General features: G+C 33.8%; 1 protein-coding gene across 1 annotated transcript; it reads left to right on the forward strand.

The window, feature by feature from the left end:
* The first annotated feature begins 10,480 nt into the window (after positions 1-10,480).
* Positions 10,481-12,579, forward strand: LOC133812596 (tryptophan decarboxylase TDC2-like). Its single transcript, XM_062246383.1, has one exon. The coding sequence runs from the start codon at positions 10,759-10,761 to the stop codon at positions 12,268-12,270; it is 1,512 nt and encodes a 503-aa protein (XP_062102367.1). The 5' UTR covers positions 10,481-10,758; the 3' UTR covers positions 12,271-12,579.
* Positions 12,580-12,875: the final 296 nt, after the last annotated feature.

Genomic DNA, 12,875 nt, shown 5'->3' on the forward strand with positions numbered 1-12,875 from the left:
AAATGGTGTTCATTTGGCTGTGATGGGTCCTGGGAGGGAAGCTGCATCTGCAAAGTACTCTGATTGGGTAAGGTTAGTTCACTAGATTTTAGGATTCTCATCTTTAATAGCTGAACTTTTTTTTTTCTTTTGGCAAAAGTGACATGTTTTATGTTATATTTTGGGGCATGTTATTGTTCAGTTGAAGGTAAAAGGGTTTGAAATACAAAGAGAATTCCCATTACTAATGGAATAGTAGTCTAATTTGTAATTAAGGCCTTTATATTGCTTCATAATTTACTATCATATGGGAACAACAACAAAAGGCTGAAAGATTTCATAATTTGTAATTTACTGTCGTAAGATTTTCTAGTTGTGTTATGCTTCAATGAACTTTGATTTATAATATAATGGAAGAACTTTATTAGAGGCTGAAATCAGACACAAGATGATCTGAACCTCATTTGATAAACTAAAGTTAATACATGATTTTTCTGCTTCTTTGGCACAATTATAGACACCATTTTATTATTTTTTCCAATTCGAAATGTTGACTTTATAGATAATAGAATTGAATCTTAGGGTGACTTGTGATCAACAAGTTGCTTGAAACTGATCTACAAGAGATGTTGCTCTTCTTTGTGTGTACGAACTTTGTGTTGTGTATGTTACAGCTGGTTCAGCAATTGCCTATCAGCAATTGCCTTAGCAATTAACCTGCTCTTTATATGTAGAATGGTGTTTAATGGTACATGCAGTTCTCTTGTCTGAAGTTTTGGTCATTTGTTCTATGTTTTCTGCCTTTGCAATAACAATTGAATCTATTATGTGCAAGATTTATAGTTTGCCACCTATTATGTGCCACAGATAACTGTTTAACAAGTCCTAGAAGCTTAAAGAACACTACGCTATACAATACTATAGAAAATCTGTTTCTTATTGCAAAGTTTTAATATTGATATTTCTTTCCATGCTTATTTTTGCATGACTAGAGCTAATTTTCAGATTAAGCATTCCCAGCATCTTACACCTGGGACTGCAGACCGGTTTGGTGAACTAGGGATTATTGCTTCAGTACAAGTTCATCACAGCTCTCTATTGCACTCTAGTAACATACTGTAACATTTAAGGTTGAGTTTTGAATTAAATGTTGGTTTCTGTGTGTGATACTAGATATGCATTTTTTTTTTAAGAAACTACATAATTTAACAATGCAGTGTAGATAATCACTACAACAAAGTGAAGTAATTGTCACTTAAGGTTCTTATTTTAATACTTTTCCATAAAACTTGTGTAGAATTTGGAAATATCTTGTCTTGAAAAGAATTTGGATATGAGACTCAGTGTAGTCACCAAAGAAACTAAATCTGGTCTAACTGTAAGTCTTCTATATATCATATTAACTGAAAATATAGCTTTCTAGAGACTACAGAGATATTGATTACTGCTAAATTATTCATGCTATATTATAGGAAGATGACATGCTATTTAATTTTTTACAGTAACCTTGTTATTATGAACACTTAGAATCTTGTGCAACTGGGATATCTAACTAAAACTAATCTAGATTTCTGATGTTTTGACAATACTAATTAACTAAAAGCTTCTGCAGCAATACCTGCTAGGCTGTGTGTTTTGCTTTAATGGGCATTGGCAGCTCATTTCATGCTCAAGAAACTGCTGTGAGTGGGAAATTGGAGAGTCGAGTGTGGTAAATACTGTTCTTTTCCTGTGTACTGTGTTATGTTTGTTTCTTGCCACGTTAATGCTCTTGTCTCTTATCATTTGCCCAGGGTTGTTGAGATCATCTTGTAATGACCCAACTACTCTAGACTTTTGGACCATTAACGAAAACTATACATACTAATCCTTAATAAAACTTACAAATGAAAATACCATAACTTTATTAAGAAACTTGTAAAAATAAGAGTTAAACTTACATAAAATTTAGGTTAGGATATGGGATCCTATTGTTTTAAAAATAGAACAAAACATAACTTAAAATTAAAAGGGATTACATAACAAGTGTGGAAAAATACATGTAAAACCATAAAAACAAAACTACATCCTCGAATCGTAACGCTCGGCTCTTGAATCCATTCGACCTCAATACACATTCTCCAAGCTTCCAAGAACCTTTCCCGCCACTAAGTCTATTTTCCTGCACATATAAACAAAAATGAATGAGTCTAATGCCCAGCAAGGAAAAATCTAACACATAGTTCATATACATAATTTCATAAGAAACATTAAAACATAACATAACACTTATATCATACACATACTATAATGGCCATTATTACTTGGGTCCCATAGACTAAACAGATCATATGCCCATTAGATTAGTGGGGTCCTACTAGCTAAGCAGGTCATATGCCCATAATCTATTTGGGGCTTGTTAGTCATATGGGTCATATGCCCAAGCCTACAAACATACATAACATAACATATTTCATAACATAAAAACATAAGATAACATATACAACATATAACATATGAATTCTATCCTATTTTCCTTACCAAAAATACCGGGATAAGAGGACAGAGTTGAGACTTTGGAACACTCCTAAGAACCATTTGAAAAAGAGTGAGTATAGTGAAGAAGAGAAATGAAAGGAATGGAAGGACTAAACCATTGAGAAAATACTTACCAAAAACTTATGTGCAAGTTCTTAGATTTCCTAACCAAAATAAAGATTAAGGTTAGAAGGCTGAGTAGAAGACTATGAGAACTTAAAATAAAATAATACCAATGAAATAAAGTGTGGAAATACCTTGAAGACTTGTAAGACCAATCTAAACCTCGAACCGAAATGCTATAAAATCTTACTTCCCAAGTGTTTGATAAGCTTGTGATGATCAAGCTTATGATTCCCAACCCAAGTGTTTACACTCTCACACTCTCCTAGCAACTTGTAGCCTCTGAACTTAGAGTAAAAGATGAAAAATGGCTGGGTACTAGGTCCTATTTATAGAGTTTAGGAATGAAAGGATCTTAATTTAGCTTGAATAAAAATAATGGCTTTTTAAGTGAAAATAATTTGAATTATCGTTCAGCAGAGGCTGAAGACTCGTTCAGAAAGGTGCTGGACTTATCAAGAGGTTGAAGGTTTGAATGGGAAACGATTTTGAAAACATTCAAAATATGCTGAAGGATGCGATATATCGCCCCCTATAGGCGATATATCGCCTGGACCATTATGCCCGAGGCAAACGTGCATCATTTCGTGTTTTCCGTATCTACGTGCTGCGATATATCGCCCCCTATAGTTGCGATATATCGGCATACGCTGATTATTTAAACATGAAATTACACATTTTTAGCTTAATTTGAATTGAGTAAACAGCCTTGACTAAGCCCTTAAACATTTTCAAAGCTGCTGACTGACCTTAGAGCATTCAAATTTTACCCTTAATAAATTTAATCCTCAAAATACTTAATCATTAATAACCCATACATAACATGTGCTAAAATCCTATTGGTTCTTATCTAAACCTTATAGTATAATAAATATTATCCTCAATATCAGTCGTATTAATCAAACCTTAGGTTAAAATTAATATTCTTAAACTATAGGTTAAACTGAGAAAATCTACAAGTACTACTACGAGTGTCCAAATAAATCCCGGTCTGAACCAAAAATCCACAGTCATAAAGATCATACTATAATTACTATAATACTATTATCGAACTAGCTAAGTAAAGTTCTTGGACTTTACACATCTGCACTTTGGTCAGGAAATTATCTCCTAATCCTAATAGTGCTGCTATAATGGCCATGGGTGTTAACATCTTGGCAAAGAGATTGAAATGGTAAGCTAATCCATATTGCATTTTTTTTTTATACTTTTGGGTATAAACTTATATGTGGCTCTTTCCACCAGCACGTTTCTTATGAGAAGTTTTTGTATTCTTCTCTGTATCAATTTGTATGCTTACTTGAAAAGTAAAATAAAAAAATTGTATAATTGTGTAATGACCTCTATCGTTATGCTTTTTTTTCTTTCTTTTTCAACTGTCCTTTGTTTATTGATATTTATTTTATTCTTCACTTTATGCCATCTGAAATTTGTACTTATTTTGTTAATTTAGTTGTGTATTGCTTACATTGATACCATTTTGGTAAATGTGCAGGAAGGATGCTTTCTCTTCAATCTTGTGATATTTGTGATTGTAGAGTTATTTTGACTGGATTTGGGTAGTATTCGGTGATTTGCTTATGTTGTGTTATTATTGTGATTGTTTCTTTTTTAAAGATCACATGAATGTTTTTGTTCATCCTGGTTTTTTCTTCACCCTGTTGAGGACATTTGTTTGTTTCCTTTTTTATTGCAGTTCCCATAGTATCTTTTATTTGATAATTTCTCTAGTCCAATAACCAATTTCATGAACCTTAATAGTGTTATCTTATTGGGTGTTCAGTGTATTATTATGCAGGATTCAATATTAATTTGTTACTGGATGTTCCTTGCCAGTTTTATTTTCATGTTATCTTATCCTGTCTTCATATCTATATGATCAATTTCTTGATGCATATGTCCAAACTTAATCTAATATGTTGAAAAAATAATTTCTTTAAGTTCTTACTTGATTATGAGATTGGATTCATAGTTGAGTTGCTCATTTTAGTTTGAAACTTTATGAAGTTAAGAATAAGTTTTATACAACAATGCTTATGGTTTAAGACAATTAAAAAAAAAACTGCACTCTATATGTTTTATATATTTCTCTAAAATGGCTGGTTCCTTTTTCAGATTAGGGTTCTTGATTGAGTTTTTATCCTATGCTGCCATTGTTGGGTTCATGGGAGGATCTGCCATGACAATTGCCCTTCAGCAGCTCAAAGGATTGCTTGGCATAAAAAAGAATTTCACAAAGAAGACTGATATTGAATCTGTTTTGCGCTCAGTGTTTAATTCAACCCACCATGTTGTAATATGATTTCTTAAGCCTAGACTAGTAGACTAAATATTGTAATTACATTTGAGTAATTAATAAAAATCTATTTATGTTACCTTATTTGGCTTCAACTTTCATATTTGTTTTCCTAGTTTTGTGTAAGTAAAAAAAGATTATGTTTCTCTAAGCTAATATAACACATGTGTTATACTAAAGTGTAGTATAACACAAATTTATAAGTATTGAAATGTGTTATATAATCGACTATAAATAACATAATTAAACACTTATCTATTTATTAAAATAACACAGAAATTGTGTTATCGTTGACAGTATAATAACACATCTGTATAACAATGATAAAGTGTTATGTAAAGTACCCTGACCTACGATAACATAGTCGGTCTTAACACATCAAAACGAGTTATGGTATGTTTTGATAACACATTTTCAGTGTTATTAAAAGCATTTTTTCTTGTAGTGGATCCTTCTAGGGTACCATCATCTTGCGAGTCAGATTAAATATTGCATATCAAAATTATTTTTAGAAATTATATTGGTAGATAAATATAACATCAATACTAATATTGGTTATTGTTAATAAATTTTAAAGCCCCGCCGACGAGAAGAAAAGGTCGTGGCCTTGCTAGTAATAATGTTCTTGAAGAATGAAGGAAAAAAGTCGGGAAACCATTGGATCTAGAGCTTGATCCTGTGATCAACAATGTGGTTGTGCAGGAGGATCAAGCTTTTATTCGCATGTTGGGCACTCTAGTTGCCATTTTGTGTCCGGGACATTATTTGGATTTTGCTGATGTACCTCAACAGTTTAAGGATCAAGTGCTTGATCGTATGAGGGTAAAAAAATTACAAATCTTGTACTTTTCATTATTTATTTCCATTATTTACAAAGTCATCTAATTTTTTTTCTTAATGAAGTATTACTATAATATAGACGGTCATCCACAACGTGAGTCAGTTTTGGCAACTGTCAACAAGGAGATGGGCGAAAGATATCGCGAGAGAAAGAACAATAGACATAAACACTTCAAAAGTCATTATGCTGGACCAGAAGATTTGGAGAATGTCCTCTCTAAGCCACCTGACCATTGCACTAAGGAGGCTTGGCAGAATATTTGTGAATTGTTTTTTAGTGAAAGATTTTTGGCTCGTTCGAGCCAAAAATCAAGCAAACAGAAAACAAATGAAGTATGTAACAACATAAGGCACAAATTCGTTGGCAGCTAAGCGTCACCAATGTGTAAGTGAAGATGTTAATTTAATTTTATAAAATAACACATTCTAAAACATTTTGTTTACATTTGTATAGGAGAACCCAGATGCGCATGTTGTTGATACTTGGAGGGATGCTCATATGAAAAAATCGACAAAATCTTTTGTCAATGAGGCAGCTCAACAAGATTATGTAAGTGAATAGTATTGTTTTCTTGTTTCTAATGTTTCTAATTTTTGTTTATAATTTTATCTTTATACAGGAAAAAATTGCAGCAGAGGTTCAAAGGTCACAGCTTGAGAGGCAGAGTCAACAGTAGAGTGAGGCATCTCTTAATGTATCTGGCGTTGATTCGTCTCCGGTCGATCAATACGAGATACTAAGTAAAGTACTCGGGGAGACATCTGACTACCAAAGAGGAGTGGGATATAGGGCGAAAGGGAAGGCAAGAAAGACAACCTCTAGCTCTACAAATTAAAGTCAGTCCCAAGCAAATATTGCTGCTACGCCTAATGAAGATATGACTACTATGACTCTAATGATGAAGGCAATTCGTGAGACGCTTCAGAAGGTGGTACCTGAGCAACCCAGTAATCTGTATGACCCACGGTTTGACAATTTCCTGCAGAGGTATTTGCCACCACAATCCGAAGGTGGTTCGTCTTCTTAGAGTAACACTGTCAATCCTGACCTTCATACACCGCCACAGCAGCAGTACCAGCCTCCTTCACAGTATCCGCCACAGCAGCAGTACCAGCCTCATCAACCGTATCCGCCACATGTGTCGTCGCAACAACCTCCTCAATATCAAAACCAATACATTTTTGGACGCTCTTCCCAGTCTCCTCCACTATATTTTAGCTTTACCGATTTTCAAGAAGGATCGATGCAGCCTCCGCTACCTAATGTTAGGTATGGGGAGGTTGGAGGTTCGTCGCAACAACCATATGTGAGATATGGTGAGTTTGGGGGCGGGTCGCAGCCATAGCCTCGAGATCAGTTTGGGGATCTCACGCTCGGACGATCATCACAACCACCTTATATTCCTTCACCGCCACAGCCACAGCCGTCGCCCTCACCGCCACAGCCACAGCCGTCGTCCTCACAGCCACACCAAAATTTTGAAGATGAGGAAAAATTCAATATTAATCTTAATGATTTTATTTAGTTATTAGTTTATGTATTTGGACTGAATTAATACTGTATTTATTTTTAATGACAATAGCGATATTAGCTAGGTTGATAAATATTAAAACTATTCACATTAATTTTAATGTTCGTTATGTTTAAATTAATTAAATGCTTATTTTGTTAAATTTTATTATGAATTATTTTTAAAAATAATTAAATTTAATAAATATTAATTTATTTCAAATAAATTTTAAAATATATTATAAAAATAATATTAGCGGTGGACCCCGCGACTAATAATAATGCATCTGACAAATGTATTAGCGGCGGGACCTGCCGCTAATAGCCACCGCTAATAATATTATATCAGCAACGGATGTGTCAGTCCGCCGCTAATAAGCATTAATTGCAACAAATAATTAGCGACGGGTCATTAGCGGTGGGTCCCCACCGCTAATACGTATTAGCGGTGGATGTCACACTTATTAGCGGCGGAGGCCCCCGCCGCTAATGTGGTAAATCCTTGTAGTGCTAATGTGGTAAATCCTTGTAGTGCAAGTAAATAATTTATATTCCAATATATTATTGACTTCACCAATTTCATAGGTATGTGTGCCACCTTTCAGAACTCTTATTTTAATACGGATGTCCAAGGAGCTGACATTTATGTTTACAATATGAAGGTTATAATAGTAAATGTGTATTGTAATAACACATACCTATGATATGAACTTATGCAATATTTGTTAGGTGAATGTGTAACTCATGAAAATAATCTGAGTTATATAGGGCAAATGATCTAGTAGAATTATGAAAGAGTAATATTATTTTATCGATGTATTCCAATATGATTTAAATAATTATACATATTTAATGTTTATCAAATCTCATACCCAAATACTAGATCCTTTTTGCTATGCATTGTATGACAACCATACATACAATCGATCCAAATTGATTGTATGCCCCAATAATAATTGCAAACGTGGATGACAAGTTAATCACATACAATAATAAATGCATCAGTTATGGATGGATATTGTAACCTAATTGACGGAGAAAACACTAGTCATCCACATTTGCAATTATTATTGGGGACATACAATCAATTTGGACCGATTGTATGTATGGTTATCATCCATTAATTTCTACGTCAACCATAAAATATATGTGACAATTATTGGCGTCATTATTTTCAAGTAAGAGGCAACATTACACTAGGGTTCCCATCATAATAAAGGGAAAAGATAGCCAAATTTTCTTATAATACTTGATCTACCAATGAAGGAATCTTTATTGGTTAACCCATATGAAGGATATTTGGCTATCATTGATTATTTAAATTACTACAAGTGATGATATTGAAGTATATACTATGTTCAACTCGACATAGCTAATATTTAAATTTAGCTATATTATTAGTAACAATGATGCATATGAATATTCATCTCAAATATACAACCTAATTTGGTAATAATCATGGAGGGAAATTATATACAATGCAAATAACCCATGGCTTGGTTCCCGAAACAAGAATTGTCTAAATTGAGTGGTTATAATATGATTTAGTACATGAAACTAAAATATCAATAGTGTACATACCCAGATTATTAAAATCACCTTCTAATACATCCCCTTCCTGATCATTCATAATATTGATATTCTTTTTAGTTTAAATATAATATACAGTAGAGATGTGAAATTTCCTCAATGCATTGAAATATCACCAGATAATCAATAACTAGCGTGATCATTGAAATAGTGGTTTAAGGTTTATACAATATTATCTATGATTAACTATATATGTTTTGAGCAAGTTCACAGTGTTAAAAACCATGGATATGACATTATCCTTAATAAATAAGTTAACATAAAAAATATAAAGGGTTTTTTGGAGTATGTTCATATGAATTCATAATAAGGCGAGCATATTATTGACTTCATTATTGGTAAGCACCTAATTACACTTAATCAATGTGTTATTCCTAAATGGCCTAGAGATTATCTTTTATAAAGACGTTTGGAGAAACTAGTGGTTGATGTCTGTGCATTAGTGGGAATATATTTAGACGATAAATATACTCTTCTTATAGGGTATTCATTAGATAAAAAATTACATGGTATGCTCTGGTACAATTAAATTATGGTTATCAATATTTGTTATATGTAGAGTTCTCTCAGACACTGTTACAACATTTAATTACCCTTATCTTTGAAATTATTTATTTTTGATTAATTTGAGAATATTATCGGTAGTTTATGTCCAATGTAGTGATATTATCATTACATTAATATATTATAATATCAATGTAATTTAGCAAATAGTATCTAGCTATTTTCATGAATTTATAATATGAGTCAACTATGGGATAATATTATTCAAGCTCAACGTCTTCATTCATATGATGGATCGATATGTCATATGTGCTCATTTATACCATATCTTTAGCGACCAATATTACAATCTTCATTCATATGATGATAATAACATATTATAAACATATTTTCAACATCTACATATCGATTATATGTCAGTATTTTATAAAATTTAGTTGTATTAATAATCCATCATTAATACCATGTTAATTAACGTATTTTAGGTTTTTAAATTCAAATCTATTATATTTCTTGACAGACCTATAATTTAACCAATACTAATAATCAATGGATATATTAGTCTATTTTTTGCTCACTTGATGTTTAACCATGTTTTCAAGTAATTAGTATAATGAAATTAGTGAATCAGATAACATTATCACACATCATGTGTAATTATATATTATTTAATCAATAATATATATTAAATAATTGAATAAACTATAAACTATGAGAAAACTTGATTATTAAAAAACACTTATTGAATTGCATAATCATATTATATTGTGTTTTTTGTAGACATATCTTCTGATTTGATCTTGGGGCGTGACTGCAAATCTCAATTTAATAATAACTAATATTAGCTCATTTGATTTTATGAATACCCTAACATCTCTGTAAGTAAATATTTGGAGCGATTATGACGATCATTAGAAAGGTTATTTATGCCAGTGTATATGAATGACAGTGAGAGGGGATTACCCAATCTCATACCAAATGATTATAACACTAAAATTATAAATGTTTTATTTATAATTAACCATTTCAAATTCACTTTAAACTTTCAATATGATATTAATATATATATGTTATATATTTATAACATATATAATAATTGGCATCAACTTCTGTTTGACTTGGACAAGAACTAAGTAAGACCCATGTGATATAATATCCTATAGTAATTATAAAATTTTTGCTATTGCTTAGGTTCACAGATTATCAATTGGGATAGTAGATTTTTTTTACACTTGAATAGTTCTCCGCCACTCCCTTATAATATCCCTTTTGCACTTCACACTTTCAATACAAGCTTCGCTAATTCTCTCTCCCTCTCTCTCTCTCACAAATAAATTTCAATCTCAGTTAATAAGCTTTCCATAAATTCTACTTACGTTTTGCCATTACAATATTTGAAATGGGTAGCCTCGACTTGTTCAGCTCAAATGGCAAGCCTACTTCCCCACTCAGAGATTTTAACCCCTTCAACCCAGAAGAATTTCGTAAACAAGCCCACAAGATAGTCGACTTCATAGCCAACTATTACACACAAATTGAGTCGTACCCAGTTCTCAGCCAAGTCGAACCCGGATTTATCCGTAACCAGCTGCCCCAAACTGCTCCATCCGGACCAGAGCCTCTCGAAGCTATTTTCAAGGACATTAACAGTCTCATAATCCCCGGCATGACCCATTGGCAAAGTCCAAACTTTTTCGCATTCTTTCCACTGAATATCAGCACCGCAGCCTTCCTCGGAGAAATGCTATGCACTAGTTTCAATGGGGGAGGATTTAACTGGCAGTCATCTCCGGCCATGACCGAGCTCGAGATGGTCGTCATGGACTGGCTGGCCAACATGATCGGTCTTCCAAAAGCTTTCCTCTTCTCCAGTACGGGCGGCGGTGTCATTCAGAACACAACTAGCGACGCAATCCTTCTTACCCTCAATGCAGCACGAGATCGAGTGCTTGAGAAAATCGGCACGGAGAACATGCTAAAGCTCGTCGTATACGGCTCCGATCAGACCCATTCGACCTTTGAGAAAGTGTCCAAGGCTGTGGGAATACACCCCAATAATATAAGATTAATCCCCACCAACATCGAAGGAGGTTTCTCCATGTGCCCCGTGAAGCTCCGAAATGTCGTGGAGAATGATGTGGCGAAAGGATTGGTGCCGCTTTATCTGTGCGGGACTGTGGGGACGACTTCTACCACCGCCGTCGATCCACTAGAGCCGCTAGCCAACGTAGCGACAGACTATGGGATGTGGTTCCACGTGGATGCCGCGTACGCCGGAAGCGCATGCATTTGTCCTGAGTTCAGACACTACTTAAACGGGATCGAGCGCGTTGACTCACTGAGTATGAACCCGCACAAGTGGCTTCTCAGTTGCCTGGGCTGCTGTTGCTTGTGGGTTAAGCGGTCCGATTTGTTGGTGAAATCACTGAGCGTTACACCAGAGTACTTGAAAAACGAATACAGTGAGTCTAAAGCAGTGGTGGACTTCAAAGACTGGCAGCTTGGTGCGACTCGGAGGTTCAACTCGATTCGGTTATGGGTTGTGCTACGTAGCTACGGCGTTGAAAATCTTCAGAACCATGTCCGGTCCGATGTTCGGATGGCGGAAGAGTTCGAGTCGTTTGTAAAGGCCGACCCAAGATTTGAGGTTGTGGTGCCGAGACTGTTTGCATTAGTGTGCTTCAGGCTGAACCCGAATCCGCAAGACGACTCTAGTTATACCGAGTTGCTGAACCGAAAGCTTCTTGATTGGGTCAACTCGTCAGGAAAGATTTTCATGTCGCACACTATAGTGGATGGGATATATATGCTGAGATTTGCTGTGGGAGCCACGCTTACAGAAGAGTGCCATGTCATTGCCGCGTGGAACTTTATCAAGGAGGGAGCCGATGAACTCCTTAAACCTATCTGATTTTGATTGAGTGTCATCATTACTGTTATTGATTTAGATGCACCGACAGAAATGTTCTTATTTTTATGTAATTTTATCAACTAGGTACTCTTGAGATCCTGAAGATTTTATTTTGTTTAGAGTATCTATTTTTCAGTAATAATTTTGAATAAGAGAATCTCGTCAACTAGTTTTTTTTTATTATTATAAACTAGCACAATATGATATGTTACTTATAATTAATATATTAAATGAGTTGTTACTAATTATTTAATTTAAGAGACTTCTCTTAAATCAACGCAGCCAATCAGAAGAAATATTTTAGATATTGATCTTGGCAGCTTAATTACCCATTCTTTTACTTTTAAAATTTACTTATTAATTGATAAAAAATATTAAAAATATTTTATAATAAAAAAATTATTACCAATACATAATATTTAATTGGCAAAAGTTGGCATTCCACTCTTCCTTAATAAGTAAGGATGCCATTCCTCATTTAGCAAGTAAGGTTTTGTATTATTAGGCATTGTATGTGGAGATTGGTTAAATATAAGAGAAATTTATATAATACACTTAATTTTGTTAAAAAGACAAACTGAGAGTTTTTTTTCTTTTCAATTTTA

Source organism: Humulus lupulus, chromosome 1, assembly GCF_963169125.1.
Source record: "Humulus lupulus chromosome 1, drHumLupu1.1, whole genome shotgun sequence".
In the NCBI taxonomy this organism is placed as follows: domain Eukaryota; kingdom Viridiplantae; phylum Streptophyta; class Magnoliopsida; order Rosales; family Cannabaceae; genus Humulus; species Humulus lupulus.

What these genes read in the sequence shown, in the direction of transcription:
- LOC133812596 (XM_062246383.1), top strand. Translation starts at nt 10,759, where the DNA reads ATGGGTAGCCTCGACTTGTTCAGCTCAAATGGCAAGCCTACTTCCCCA.